The 15,180-nt window shown below is 43.6% G+C and overlaps 1 protein-coding gene across 3 annotated transcripts in view; it reads left to right on the top strand.

Moving 5' to 3' along the window:
* Positions 1-356: 356 nt before the first annotated feature.
* BBS1 (Bardet-Biedl syndrome 1) overlaps positions 357-15,180 on the top strand; it is a 52,348-nt gene continuing 37,524 nt past the window's right edge. The window contains exons 1-7 of one of the 3 annotated variants that reach the window (XM_040328894.1): positions 357-462; positions 6,383-6,453; positions 8,878-8,912; positions 9,002-9,274; positions 10,689-10,735; positions 13,883-13,921; positions 15,035-15,107. In XM_040328894.1, coding sequence (XP_040184828.1) covers positions 431-462; positions 6,383-6,453; positions 8,878-8,912; positions 9,002-9,274; positions 10,689-10,735; positions 13,883-13,921; positions 15,035-15,107 — 570 coding nt within the window. In that variant the 5' untranslated portion in view covers positions 357-430. The remainder of the gene's footprint in view (positions 463-6,382; positions 6,454-8,877; positions 8,913-9,001; positions 9,275-10,688; positions 10,736-13,882; positions 13,922-15,034; positions 15,108-15,180) is intronic. The other 2 variants (XM_040328892.1, XM_040328895.1) reach the window with 2 other exon arrangements.

Below are 15,180 nucleotides of genomic sequence, written 5' to 3'. Positions count from 1 at the left end.
CCCCCATATATAGCGAGAGACAGTCCCCCCCCATATACAGCGAGAGACAGGAGCCCCCTATATACAGCGAGAGACAGGAGCCCCCCATATACAGCGAGAGACAGTCCCCCCCCGAGAGACAGTCCCCCCCCACATACAGCGAGAGACAGTCTCCCCCCCATATACAGCGAGAGACAGTCCCCCCATATACAGCGAGAGACAGTCCCCCCCATATACAGCGAGAGACAGCCCCGCTCTCTGGCAGAAGTTCCAGCAGAAAAAAAGTCATGTAAATTCCCTTTTTCTTTTTGCAGAGCAGCACTGAGCACCACTTCCTGTATTACTCTGTATCATGTGACCAAACAGTCACATGATCTGCTGACATCACCAGGGTCCTTCTACTGGTTAGCAACCAGCCGCTACTATAGCGGGACGGCTTCCTGAGCTGATTATGTCCTCCTCATCCGACAGCAGCCGAGAGGGGTGAGGATGCACACTTCACTTGTATATTATACTGTGTATGTGTATATATTATACTGCGCGTGTGTTTATACTATACTTTGTATATTATACGGTGTGTGTAAATATTATACTGTGTGTTGGGGTGATTTCTATTGCTGGAGTATGTGAAGTCTGTGTCCATTGCTGGGCTCGGAGTGTCTGTTGTTGTTGGGTTGTGTCCTGAATTTAGTACACTGACAGGCGGAGGATTAGGACCTGTTCGCACATCTTGGGCTCTCTAATCCCTCTGATCCTTTCCAGCCAATGAAGGAGCCATTTTAGCCTGTGTTTGGCACTGCAGTTGCTATGGTGTTGAGCATGTGATCAGCTATGACAGCAGCCATTGGAGAGCCAATTCACACCATGTGCAGTTCTCTGCCTTATTTTCCTCATTGAAAAATGCAAGTACATGCAATGGCAGCAGAAAATAATAGTTTTTGTGCGTCATGTTCAGATCACAATGCTGTGTTTAACCAGTTAAAGTGGAGTTCCACCCAAAAGTGGAACTTTCGCTTTAAGTACTCCTCGCCCCCTTACATGCCACATTTTGCATGTCATTTGGGAGGGGTGCTCTTAGTTTTGAGTGGGACTTCCTGCTTCCGACTGCAGGCGTCTCCTCCTCTGCCCCTCCTTTCCGGCAATCTTCTGGGACACGTGACAGGTCCCAGAAGATTGCCTGTCCACTGGGAGAGCTCAGCGCGACTCACACATGCGCAGTGCGCCCCCGTGAAGCCGCAGGCTGTCACGGCCGGGTGCCCACAGTTTGAATGAAGTCGCCGGGGAGAGGGGGGGGAGAGGAGCGAGGCTCGGTGCGGCCGCATCGCTGGATCATGGGACAGGTGAGTGTCTGTTTATTAAAAGTCATCAACTATACTTTTTGTAGCTACTGACTTTTAATAAACAAAAAAAAAGCCAGGAACGCCGCTTTAAGGACCGAGACCATTTTTGACACTGTTGTTTGCAAGTTAAAATTAGTATTTTTTGCTAGAAAATTTCTTAGCACCCCCAAACATTATATATATTTCACACTGCAATTGTACAGCGGTCTTTCAAACGCAATTTTTTTTGGGAAAAAATAAAAAAATTTGACTAAAAAAAAATAAGAAAACTGTAAAGTTGGCCCAATTTGTTTGTATATTGTGAAAGAGGAAGTTACGCAGAGTAAATAGATACCGAACATGTTATGGTTGAAAATTGCACGCAGATGTGGAATGGCGGCAAACGTCCGTACTTACAAATCTCCATATACCACACTAAAAATTTTTTTAACAGTTAAAGCGTAATTCCTACAAAAATTTTTTTTTTTAAAGTTAGTAGCTACAAAAACTGCAGCTGCTGACTTTTAATAATCGGCATTGTCACTGTGGGCGCCTGGCTGTGGACCGTGACTGGCCGAGCAATCATCTGGGACCTGTGATCGACGAGAGGGAAGGGGGGAGAGGTGAACGTCCGGCGCTGCGGTGCCCTAGGAGGAAGTGGGAGCTGGAACCCTCTAAAAAGAGTGGCATGTCAGAGGGTCACCTTCCCTTAAAGCAGAAGTTCAACTTTTGGGTGGAACTCCGCTTTAACAGATTAGAGTTACAGAGGAGGTCTTGTGCTAGAAATATTGCTCACACTCTGACGATAACGGCGAAACCTCACATGTGTGATTTTAACACTGTTTACATTTGTGGGCGCGACTTGCGTATGCATTTTCTTTGCTGTGCGAGCAAATGGGGACGGGGGCGCTTTAAAACATTTTTTTTTCTTATTTAGTGTAAATGTTAGATCTGAGGTCTTTTTGACCCCAGATCTCATATTTGAGAGGGCCTGTCATGCTTTTTTCTATTACAAGGGATGTTTACATTCCATAGGAATAGAAGTGACCCAAATAATTTTTTTTAAAAGGGCCGTGTAAAATAAATTTTTTCCCTTATCGTCCATGGACGGACACAGCCTTCAAAGTCTTGACATATGGGTTATGTTCCTGTTCATAGGAGAGGACTAGGCAGAACATGTTAGATATTTAAATACATGTTACTTTAACAGAGTTGAACAGCCCCGCCCAGGGGGCAGTCCCTCTGGACATAACGCTCCTCCCTGCAGCATGCAGCCTCAGTTTTTTTTCTGCCTAGCAGAGGAGAAGGACGTGGCTCCCTTTGGGCCCAGCGCCCTGAAGAAATGTTTTGTTTTTATTTTATTTTGTTTTAAGATTCTTCTATCAACTGCCGGCTGGGCGACAGGCTGGATATATAGATCCTTGTAGTCTTCCCAGTCCGGCCATCGAGCGTATGTACAACTTAGCTAAGCGTTGGGTCTGCCACGACATACCCCATGACTCCTGGGGTGGCCGGTGGGCTTTTTGCTCCAGGGTCCACACATGACTGGGCTGTTTTGTCTCACTCACAATGGACCGGGCTGACAGCTACTCCGTACCATCGTTTGTGGGTCTGTCAGGGACGCGCCAGCATGTCCTCGCAAGGACGGGTAAGTACGGTTCCTCCTGCCTCGGCAGGATGGAACAGCTGGGCATTCCCAGGATTAAGGGGTTCTCCTGTCCTCCCTTTCCCTGCTCTCTGTCGCCATTTCCCCTCCTGCCCCAGGGCCCGCTGCGACTGGGGTGTACCTGTGGGGGGCTCCGGGACCCTGTGGGGCGCCGGGGTCCACTTTCTGTGAGGGGGGGGTCTGTCTCCTGGGAAGTCTCTAGCACTGGCTTTCTGAACGGAGCACACCTCACGGATTTTACCTCACTGATTTTACCTCACAGTTTTTTTCCTCACACACACACACGCTGTGTATACAAGGAAGACAGGCAGCTGTGTGAGCGGTCTCCCTCTGGGTGGTGAGTCCCCTGGGTAAACCCCCCCCCCCCCCCCCCCCCCCCGGTCGGCACAGCAAGGAGGGTAGACTTCTTTCTTTCAAATTTATTTTATTTTCAGAAAAAAAAAATTACAATAAATCACAATACATATCAATATGGACATTACCTAGTAAATGTCAGCAGGAACTTAATAAGACTTTTAGAGAGAGGGGGATAGAAAATCTCCCCTTCAGATTTGAGAAGGAGAGAAAAAAGATCATACATTGTAATAAAATATGTGAGTTTTAAAAGTTAACCACTTCAGCCCCGGACCATATTGCTGGTCAATGACCGGGCCACTTTTTGTGATTCGGCACTGCGTCGCTTTAACTGACAATTGCACGGTCGTGCGACGTGGCTCCCAAACAAAATTGGCGTCCTTTTTTCCCCCCCACAAACAGAGCTTTCTTTTGGTGGTATTTGATCACCTCTGCGGTTTTTATTTTTTGCGCTATAAACAAAAATAGAGCGACAATTTTGAAAAAAAAAAATATTTTTTAATTTTTTCTGTAATAAATATCCCCAAAAATATATAAAAAAAACAATTTTTTTCCTCAGTTTAGGCCGATACGTATTCTTCTACATATTTTTCATAAAAAAAATATCGCAATAAGCGTTTATTGATTGGTTTGCGCAAAAGTTATAGCGTCTACAAAATAGGGGATAGTTTTATGGCATTTTTATTTTTATTTTTTTACTAGTAATGGCGGCGATCAGCGATTTTATCGGTACTGCGACCTTATGGCGGACACTTCAGACACTTTGGCACATTTTTGGGACCATTGGCATTTTTATAGCGATCAGTGCTATAAAAATGCATTGATTACTATAAAAATGCCACTGGCAGGGAAGGGGTTAACACTAGGGAAGCGAGTCAGACCTCCGAAACGGAGCCGTAGCGGACAGGTACACCCGCAAAGCACATACCACATCTAAAGTATGCAGCACAACCTCCTTAGGATGTGCCGGTCGAGGACACAAGGATGGAAGTACAATGTCCTCGTTAAGGTAAAAGGCCAAAACCACCTTCGGAAGAAAGGAAGGTTGCAGGCGCAAAACCGCCTTATCCTTATGGAGGACCAAGTATGGCGACTTGCAAGACAAGGCCGCCAATTCAGAAACACGTCTGACAGACGTAATGGCCACCAAAAAGGCCACCTTCTGAGATAGTGTCAAGAGAGGAATCTCTCTGATGTTTTCAAAGGGAGGTTCCTGAAGAACCGAGAGCACCAGATTCAGATCCCATGGAGGAAGAGGTGGTTTAAGAGGGCGAAGTATATGACGCATCCCCTGCACAAAAGAGACCAGAAAATGGGCTGCCATAATATTTTTAAAAAGCTGGGTTGTTCATTATGGTTTTGGTAAATGACTAACTTGATTAACCACTTAAGCCCCGGACCAATATGCTGCCTAAAGACCCAAGGTGTTTTTACAGTTCGGGACTGCGTCGCTTTAACAGACAATTGCGCGGTCGTGCGACGTGGCCCCCAAACAAAATTGGCGTCCTTTTTTCCCCACAGATAGAGCTTTCTTTTGGTGGTATTTGATCACACCTGCGGTTTTTAGTTTTTGCGCTATAAACAAAAATAGAGCGACAATTTTGAAAAAAATGCAATATTTTTTACTTTTTGCTATAATAAATATCCCCCAAAAACATATATAATTTTTTTTTCCTCAGTTTAGGCCGATACGTATTCTTCTACCTAGTTTTGGTAAAAAAAATCGCAATAATCGTTTATCGGTTGGTTTGCGCAAAATTTATAGCGTTTACAAAATAGGGGATAGTTTTATTGCATTTTTATTTTTTTTTATTTTTTTACTACTAATGGCGGCGATCAGCGATTTTTTTTTTTTTTTTTTTGTTTTTCTTGACTGCGACTTTATGGCAGGACACTTCGGACAATTTTGACACATTTTTGGGACCATTGTCATTTTCACAGCAAAAAATGCATTTAAATTGCATTCTTTATTGTGAAAATGACAGTTGCAGTTTGGGAGTTAACCACAGGGGGCGCTGTAACATTTAGGGTTCACTGTGTGTGTGTGTTTACAACTGTAGGGGGGTGTGGCTGTAGGACTGACGTCATCGATCGAGTCTCCCTAATAAAAGGGATCACTTGATCGATGCGCCGCCATAGTGAAGCACGGGGAAGCCATGTTTACATACGGCTCTCCCCGTTCTTCAGCTCCGGGGAGCGATCGTAACGGGGCGGCTATAAACGAATAGCCGCGCCGTCGTCCCGGATCGCTCCCCGAGGCTTACCGACCGACGCATGTACCGGGGGGGGGGGGTCCCGATCGGACCCCCAACCCACGTCAAGCAGAGGACGTACAGGTACGTACATGTGCCTGTCCGTGCCATTCTGCTGACGTATATTTACATGAGGAGGTCGGCAAGTGGTTAAGTTTAAATATGATTTATTCGTTCTCTCTCCTCCCCTTCCCCGGGCTGTCCGTGCCGTTCTCTCCTCCCCTTCCCCCGTCCATGCAGTGCTCTTTCCTCCGTTCCGTCTCTCTCCTCCCCTTCCCCGGGCTGTCCGTGCCGTTCTGTCCTCCCGTTCCCCCGTCCATGCAGTGCTCTTTCCTCCGTGCCGTTCTCTCTCCTCCCCTTCCCCGGGCCGTCCGTGCCGTTCTCTCCTCCCCTTCCCCCGTCCGTCCGTCCGTCCGTCCGTCCCGTTCTCTTTCCACCCCCCTCCCCGTCCATGCAGTTCCCGTTCTCTTTTCCCCCGTCCGTCCGTGCCGCTCTCCCCCCTCAATCTGTCAGGGGGGAGAGCGGAGGTAGGAGCCGCTAAGCCCGGCTCCTACCTTTTCAGAATGAACAGAGTCGGTGGTCACTGACTCTGTTCATTCATATAACTGAGCATCGTAAGCTCCTGTGTTTACGATGCTTCAGTTTATGAATGGAGGGAAGCTCCTCCATTCATAAGCATGTTTTTTTCGCAGATAAATTGTGCATGAGAATATTTAAATGATTCTACATATTTCACAGTGAACAATTTAGTCATTCCCTGTTATTATTTGATTGTATGATGTGTTGTGTGTTTTTTTTTTTTTCCCCCTCAGTGAGTCCTCAAAATGGCTGGATGCCCATTACGATCCTGTTGCAGGTCTGAATTCATTATCATCCTGCATTGGTAAGTACATTGGTAATTCTCCAGTTCTGGAGACCTCACGTACAAAAGATATTGGTAAGATAGGCAGCGAAACTGGTAAAATGTCTGAGGGATAAAACATATCAGGAACTGATAAACACTATAAATTTATATATTTTTGGGGGATATTTATTATAGCAAAAAGGAAAAAAATATTGCATTTTTTTCAAAATTGTCGCTCTATTTTTGTTTATAGCGCAAAAAATAAAAACCGCAGAGGTGATCAAATGCCACCAAAAGAAAGCTCTATTTGTGGGAAAAAAAGGACGCCAATTTTGTTTGGGAGCCACGTCGCACGACCGCGCAATTGTCAGTTAAAGCGACGCAGTGCCAAATCGCTATATAGGTGAAGTTGATCCAGGGAAAATCCAATTGCCTCTCGGGGGATCAGGAAGGAATTTTTTCCCCTGCTCTTAAGAAAGAATCCAGACCTTTTTATAAGTAATCTACTGAGCTTTACAGAACCAGCTCTTGAGGGAGTCTATTCCACATTTCCACAGCTCTTACTGTGAAGAAACCTTTCCGTATTTGGAGATTAAGTCTCCAATAGTCAAATATAAAATCCTATATTAATTCTCACAACATGTTTAAATTATTTCTATCCTACTGTAGCAAATTGGATCATTCTCTGCTGGGGTTTTTGCCTTTCTCTGGATCAACTGTGGGTGAGAATTGTGTATATGGTTTTTCTTTTTTCTCCCCTTTTATTGGTTAAACTAGATGGACTTGTGTCCTTTTTCAAACGGATTAACTATGTAACCATAGATACTTTCAAATTATTTATGTTTTTAAATGATAATTGACAACTTATTAATTTTATCAAAGGAAGCTGCACATCATGTAGAATTAAAGGGGTTGTAAAGGTACAATTTTTTTTTTCCTAAATGGCTTCCTTTACCTTAGTGCAGTCCTCCTTCACTTACCTCATCCTTCCATTTTGCTTTTAAATGTCCTTATTTCTTCTGAGAAATCCTCACTTCCTGTTCTTCTGTCTGTAACTACACACAGTAATGCAAGACTTTCTCCGTGGTGTGAAGTATCGTGCTCGCTTCCTCCCTTGGACTACGGGAGAGTCAGGACGCTCTCTACGTTGCAGATAGAGAAAGGAGCTGTGTGTTAGTGGGCGTCCTGACTCTCCTGTCACTTTTATCAGCAGTGGTAGAGGGGCCTTACCGAAGCCGTCGGCGGAGGCGATTGGGTCCTTCTAGTGGCTGGGTATGGAGACGAGTGAGGGGAAGATGGCCCCCACCCATCTCCATAGCACAAAAATAAAATTGTAATTTGAAAAAAATAAATAAAATGCCCCGTTAAGAGCTATGGGCGGAAGTGACGTTTTGACGTCGCTTCCGCCCATAGCTCTTAGTGGGGCATTTTATTTTATTTTTTCAAATTACAATTTTATTTTGAATTAATTTTTTTGCCTTGCATTATAGTGTAAATATGAGATCTGAGGTCTTTTTGACCCAAGATCTCATATTTCATGGGGATGTGTTCTTTTAAAAGAAGGAAAAAAAAAACGTGTAAAAAAAACAAAAGGTAAAATAAATAAGAAAAAAAAAAGAAACATTTTTAAACGCGCCCCGTCCCGCCAAGCTCGCATGCACAAGCGAACGCATACGTGAGCGGCGCCCACATATGAAAACGGTGTTCAAACCACACATGAGGTATCACCGCGATAATTCTAGACCTCCTCTGTAACTCAAAACATGCAATATGTAGAATTTTTTTAAACATCGCCTATGGAGATTTTTAAGGGTAAAAGTTTGTCGCCATTCTACGATCAGGCACAATTTTGAAGCATGACATGTTGGGTATCAATTTACTTGGCGTAACATTATCTTTCACAATATAAAAAAAATATTGGGTTAACTTTACTGTTGTCTTTTTTTTTTATTCAAAAAAGTGTATTTTTTTCCAAAAGAAGTGGGCTTGTAAGACCGCTGCGCAAATGCTGTGTGACAAAGTATTGCAACAACTGCCATTTTATTCTCTAAGGTGTTAGAAAAAAAATATGTAATGTTTGGTGGTTCTAAGTCATTTTCAAGCAAAAAAAAAAAGCAGTTTTTAACTTGTAAACAACAAATATCAGAAAGAGGCTCGGTCCTCCTAACAGTGAGTGGGCAAACTAACACACACACATACATACACACAATATATATATATATATATAATTTTTCCTTCTTTAATAAATCACTTAGTCTGCGGTGCTTTATGTGTAAACTGTCATTTGCATTGATGGAATGTTTCGGTGATGTGTTTATGAGCTGTGTATTGGCTGTGATTTTCTTCTATGTTTTAAAAAAAGAATTTCTTGTTTTGGTTTTTTTTTTCCTCAATAAACATTTCTGATTTAAAAAAAAAAAAAAAATCACTTACATTACATGTTTTCTTTTTTTCTCCATGAAGCTCTTGCTGATTTACATGGGGATGGCGAGTATAAGGTAATACTTGTTTACTATAAATAGATACTCTTTTTTTATATAAATATATTTTTTATCACATAAATACCCATATTGACTTTCTGTTGCAGATGGTGGTGGGTGACCTGGGCAGTGGGCCCTATAACATGAAGCTGAAAGTGTTTAAAGGCACAAGTCTGTTGTCAGAAAATGCCTTGCTTGACATGCCAACTGCTGTTGTGGCTTTCCTGATGGATCAGAATGAGCCACGTACACCAGCTGTAGCCGTGGCTTCTGGACCCTTCATATTTGTATACAAGAATTTGAGACCCTACTTTAAGTTCACCCTGCCAGCACTGGAAGTCAATGCTTTGGAGAAGGAAGTCTGGGATCAAGCTAAAGAGGTAGGATGGAGCAAGAATTTACTGACAACAACTATTGTATTTGCAGTGCCGGGATAAGGTCATCCAGGGCAAAGATGCCAAACTGTGCGCCCCCCCCCCTTCCTGCCCCGTTTATGATGTGCAAGTTTAGAGCACCCTCATCCCCACAGTAAACCATTGCGCCCAGGGCAGTTTTATATACTGTCTCGCTCTGCGCATGCTCAGTCGTGATCTATTTTCCGGCACCGTGGCTAAAATCGTGGGCTTCAGCGAAATGGCAGCCTCCAGCAAGAAGAAACAGGAACAATGCTGGAGGAAATTTACAGCACACACATTTTGGTAGCATATTAAACATTATTAGACATTATTTTTATCAAGTTGTTATGGGTAAAGTTCCACTTTAAAGAGGAAATCAATCATATACTGGTATTTTAGGACCCAACTCCAGGCACCATCCTTTGCATACATTTTCAGTATTCATTAGCCCTTTCCCTTTTAAAGTGCTTCTGTTGTTCTCTAATCAATTGCAGTAAGGCCAGTGCCTTCACCCACTAACTGCTTTGCCATTCACTTTATGAGTTAAAAGCACTTTATAGGTAAGATTTTTTTATATATATATATATATATATATATATATAATATATATATATATATATATATATATATATCTACTACTGGCAGTAATTAGCGCCTTATAATTGAACTGTGATAATGTGTCAGGTAATCTGACTAACTGCCACTGACATCACCAGTGAAACTAATAAAGTGATCAGTGATATTCTGTACACTGTTACTGTACTAATCACACTGTCTGGGAAAGGGTTAACATCTTGAGTAATCAGGGGGTTAAATGTGTGCCTGAAAATGTGTAATGTGTGCTGATTTTTACTAAAGATTTCTTTTGTTTCTTATTCCTGGTTTGCATGGAGAAGAAACAGAGCAATTTTACAGAGCTCTGTGTCTGTCAGCAGAGGACTCTGGGCTGTGATTGGACAAAGCCTATCAGCAGGTCCCGGCCATGAATCATTGGCTGGGACCCGTTAACAGACTCTGCTGTGTACAGGGCGGATGCGCGTACCCTATACCTGAAATGGACAGTGACGCACCAGTACGTCACCTTGCCTGTACAAGGGCCCACCTGCAATGTACTGAAGATGGCGGCCTGTACAGGCAAAGTGACGCACTGGTATGTCGCTGCCTGTTTCCAGGTTTAGGGCACGGCATGTGGTTAATTCATTGGTCTACCATGATTAACACTTAGGGGCATATTTATAAAGCAGTGAATGTGATTTCACGAACGGTGAAGCAATCGCCGTTTAAAAACACATGCAACTGGAAGATTCAATATAAATCGCACTTTCTGATGTCATACAATGTTTATTTAAATATTATTTGCATAGAAAATAATACTCCTTTTGTTTCATCTCTGATTTAGGACAGAATAGATCCATTGACTTTAAAAGAGATGCTTGAGGGGATCAGGTATGGATTGGAGTCTGAGACTGCTAGTTCCCTATAATTTTTTTTTTTTTTTTTTTGTCCAGCCAGTTTTGTCAGTCATATATAATTCTGACACTCATCAGCCAAGTAGGAGACAAAAATGAGTTTGCTTGGTGGAGCTTTGTATAGAAATCTGCTCTATATTCAAAACCGCTGCTACAATCTTCAAAGTGCTTTTACACCCAAGATCCAGAAGAAATAATTGTGCAAATAGATGAGGGGATTCATGCACTCACTTTTCACAGTATTTGGATCAGCTCTTGTGGCAAATTGGAATGGATACTAATGCCTCGTACACACGGCCGGACTTTCCGAGGGGAAAAAAAGTCAGACAGGCTTTTTTTCTCGGAAGTCCGACGGAACTTAGAGAACCTGTTCTTTATCTTTCCGACAGACTCACGGCGGACTTTTGCATGGTCAAAAGTCTGACCGTGTGTACAAGGCGTAAAGGCTACTTTCACACTAGGGCGCTCGCCTAAGTGGCACTTTCGCTAGCGGGCACTTTTTACCTTAAAAAAATGGCAAAAAGTCCAGATTTGCAGCACTTTCAAAGTACTTTTAATGGGGAGAGCATTTTGGGAGCGCTAAATACAGCGCTCCCAACCCGCCCCAAAGATGCTGCTTGCAGGACTTTTCGTAACGTCCCACAAGCGCACTGCTCCAGTGTGAAAAGACACACTGCAATTAAGGGAAGGCGCTTTTCAGAGGCTATTTCTAGCACTAAAGCGTCTGAAAACCGCCTCCGTGTGAACGAGTAGCCTAAGTCGCAGTGCTGAAAGCTGATTTTTCCCTGTTGGTGTTTGATAATCTGCAGCAGTCTTCACTATATATGGAGCACAGCGCTGCAGAGGTAGAGCAGCAGTGATTGCCCTTTCAGCATAGGAATCATTTACTCATCTGTGAATACTCCAATCCGGCATTTTTGTCGCTCAGGAGTTTATCAGAAACGGTAATGCTTTTAGGCAGCAAATCTTCCGCAATTTAGGCTGTCGATGAGACACTGAGCACACTAGTACACAAGAGTCAGCGTTGGATTTACAAGCCCCTCGTCTTCAGGGGTTTTAAGAACATGGTCTTTAACCTTCCTGTTTTGATATTTATTTATTTTTAAATGCAGAATGCAAGAGAGAGAATGAGAATATTTTAAGGCTCCTTACACATGGGGAGACACTACCCTGTGTGCCCAATGCCAGCATTTTAGTGTGGCCTGCGAGGCGCAGATGAAGCATCCAGCCCTGTTGCCTGCAACCAATTAGGGTCCATGGCAGGCTGAAATACACTGCGACTGGACAGGGTTGAACACTGTACCTAATGGTACTCATTTAGGACATGCGTTGCCCTTCCTTGAGCTTCTTGCTGCAAAGGCCAGTTATAGGTTGGGGCAGTTGTCATTTCTATGTACTGTTGGTAATTGGTGAGGGGTGGACTGGATACCTTTGCTGCCATTGTGCTATTGCTGGGTGTTCAGTGTGTCACTATATCTTTGAGGAGTGTGCTCCATCCAGGCATACCTGCCCTTAATTTATCAGTTATTATCAGGACAGCCAGCTGAATTTTTTTTTGGGCCCTTTACACAGCTTTAGGCCTGGGCCCACCGAGCCTGACCACCCACATTCCCCAGGGCTTGCCCACGGGCCATCCCACCGAATCCACAAACTGGCTACCTCACCTGTACGCACTCAGCCCTCCCCCAAATCCTGTATATATGCCAGCCCCCCTCACACCTGTGTATATGCCAGCCTCCCTCACACCTGTATATATGTCGCCCCCCCCCCCGACACCTGTGTATATGCCAGCCCCCCTCACACCTTTATAGATGCCAGCCCGTATACACCTGTATATATGTCGGCCCCCCTGTATGTATGTGTGTGAAATCTTCCTACCTAGTCCCGGCTCGTTTTCACAAAACTGACATGTTGCTGACAGGGCCCCTTACAGTTGCATCGGCTGTACCCCCCTGAGTGCCGCCCTGGTTATTATATATGTGCTACAACTCAGGAAACTCTCTAAATTATAGAGTTACAGTAGGACTGCAATTACACTAGGGTGCCCTTGATGTGGCCGCTGCAGCTTACACATGTATTTGTAAACGAAACGCCTTGATTTAAATGTGAAATGTTGGGATCAATTTGGTTTGTTTGCAGGCAGGTTGGTAAGTGAGCTGGGAATTTTTGTTGTTGTTTTTTGACATACGTTGTGCTTCCATGTGCTCCTCGCCTTTTATAGGTTGCGGTGGTTGCAGTTTGTTTGTACTCACATTTAGGACCCTGTACATTCAGGGATGTAGGCCCGAAATGCAGAATACTACGGCAAGAGTTCTCACTGCTGGAAGTACCAAGAGGTATAAGAAGCCAGCATGTGAATCAGCATACCAGACTCCGCTTATTACTGAAATATTTATGGCTGGAATGGCCCTTTAGTATAAACATATTGGCATGTGTAATATTATGGGGTACTTTGAACAGTGAGACACAGACAGCCTGAACTGAGAGATTGTGGCTCTGCTGCAAAATGATAGAATGAAAACGCATCAGCTTTTAGCACTGCAACTTTGCGTCCAATTCAATTTGTTACAAGCGCTGATCCAGTACACTGAGAGGCGAGTGCATTCATATTAATTTGGACAAGCAGAAGACAAACCTATTTCCTAGTTCATCAGTTTGGTAAAGAACACCTTCTTAAACTGATAGTAAATTGTATGTTTTTTTTTCTTGGTGCTTATAACAAAAGCTCCCTTGTCCTTTGTACAGTTCTTGGGGTGGAATTGTTTGCCATATCTTTTAACTGGCTTTATTGAAAGTATTTTTTTCCCAAATGAACCTCCCAGTTTTTCAAATTTTTCATTACTTTGACTAATTTCGATGCCTACTTTTTTTTAACTTTTTCCATGTCCATTTAACATTATGGTTTACAAAGCCATACCACATATCCTGGAAGGGTTCCTACAATTGATTTATAGTATGTAGAGCAACGCTGGCATCATTTGTTTTGTTTTTTTCTCACTTTTTTTTTATACATCCTAAAATGTTGTTTGGATTTGACACTGCTGCTTAACATTGAGTTCTGCTTATATTGCTGCTACGCAATATTCCAAGTCTAGTACTGTGTGATTTTTGTTTCTTTGTGCAGGGATAAAGCAGAGATTCCTCTCTCAGTGAGATCATTGCGGTATGTATATTTCAGATTTCTTTTAAAAAATAAAAAAAATAACATTATAATGGTTTAGATCTGGGGTTCTTAAACTATGGCCTGCGGGCCAGATCTGGCCCACCAGTGTGATTTACCCAGCCCGCGGACTGCACCTTTAATATCGCAGCAATCCCCCTCCCCTCTGCTACCTTTTTATCACGCAAGATGAATAACATGACAGGTCCGGACAGAAGGTGGGTCTTTTGAGTTAAGCAGTGGGGCGATTTCGGCAATCAAACACCGGTGCCTTTCACTAGCAAAGTCCCGCCCTTTGTCCGGACCTGCCATGCTTTGCGTCTTGTGTGATTGAGGTAGCAGAGAGGCAGAGTGCTGGGATGTTATAGAAGGGGCGACAGTGTAATATTGATGGTGGGGGATCTGTGATAGGGGGAGATCTGTGATGGGAGGGGTCTGTTATGGGGGGCTATGTGAGCAGAGGAGTTTGTGTTGGGTAGGCTTTGTGATGGAGGAGTCTGTGATGGGGGATCTGATATGGGGGCTTTCTGATGGGGGGAATCTTTAATGGAGAGGAGTCTGTGATGGGGGGGTCTGTTATTCTGGGATTTGTGATGGAGAGGAGTTTGTGTTGGGGGGCTTTATGATGGGGAGGATCTGTTATGGGGGCTTTTTGATGGAGAGGAGTTTGTGGTGGGGGGCTTTGTGATGGGGGTCAGTTATTGGGGGCTGTGTGACGGAGAGAAGTTTGTGTTGGAGGGGCTTTGTGATGGGGGGGCCTAATATGGGGGGAATCTTTGATGAGGGGGGGGGAAATCTGTGGTGGGCGGGGTTCCGTGATGAGGGGGGTGTGTGTTGGGGAGGGGTTCTGTGATGAGGGGAGTCTGTGAAATACTAATAAGTTTATGTTGATTAAAATTGTTCTTTATTTTAAATATTGTATTGTTTTTTTGCACTTCAAATAAGATGTGTGCATAGGTTCATATTTTGTTAAACTATAGTCCGCCCCCCCAACAGTCTGAGGGACAGTGAACTGGCCCCCTGTTTAAAACGTTTGAGGACCCCTGGTATAGATTTTCCTTAATAGGCTGAGCACCTTACTCCACAATGACCATCTGGCTCTCTACTCTTCTGCAGGTTCCTGATGCTTGATCCACAGGAAATGGATGCCTTTGTAAACACATATAAACAAGTACCTCTGAAACGACAGGTAACCATCTACTTTTTATTTATTTTTAATTCTTGCGTGATGCATTATTGAGAGTGTATTTTTTGGTATCATT

This window comes from Rana temporaria, chromosome 11, assembly GCF_905171775.1.
Source record: "Rana temporaria chromosome 11, aRanTem1.1, whole genome shotgun sequence".
Classification (NCBI taxonomy): Eukaryota; Metazoa; Chordata; class Amphibia; order Anura; family Ranidae; genus Rana; species Rana temporaria.
The sequence above is the reverse complement of the archived record's forward strand: the minus strand, read 5'-3'. Positions and strand labels throughout refer to the sequence as shown.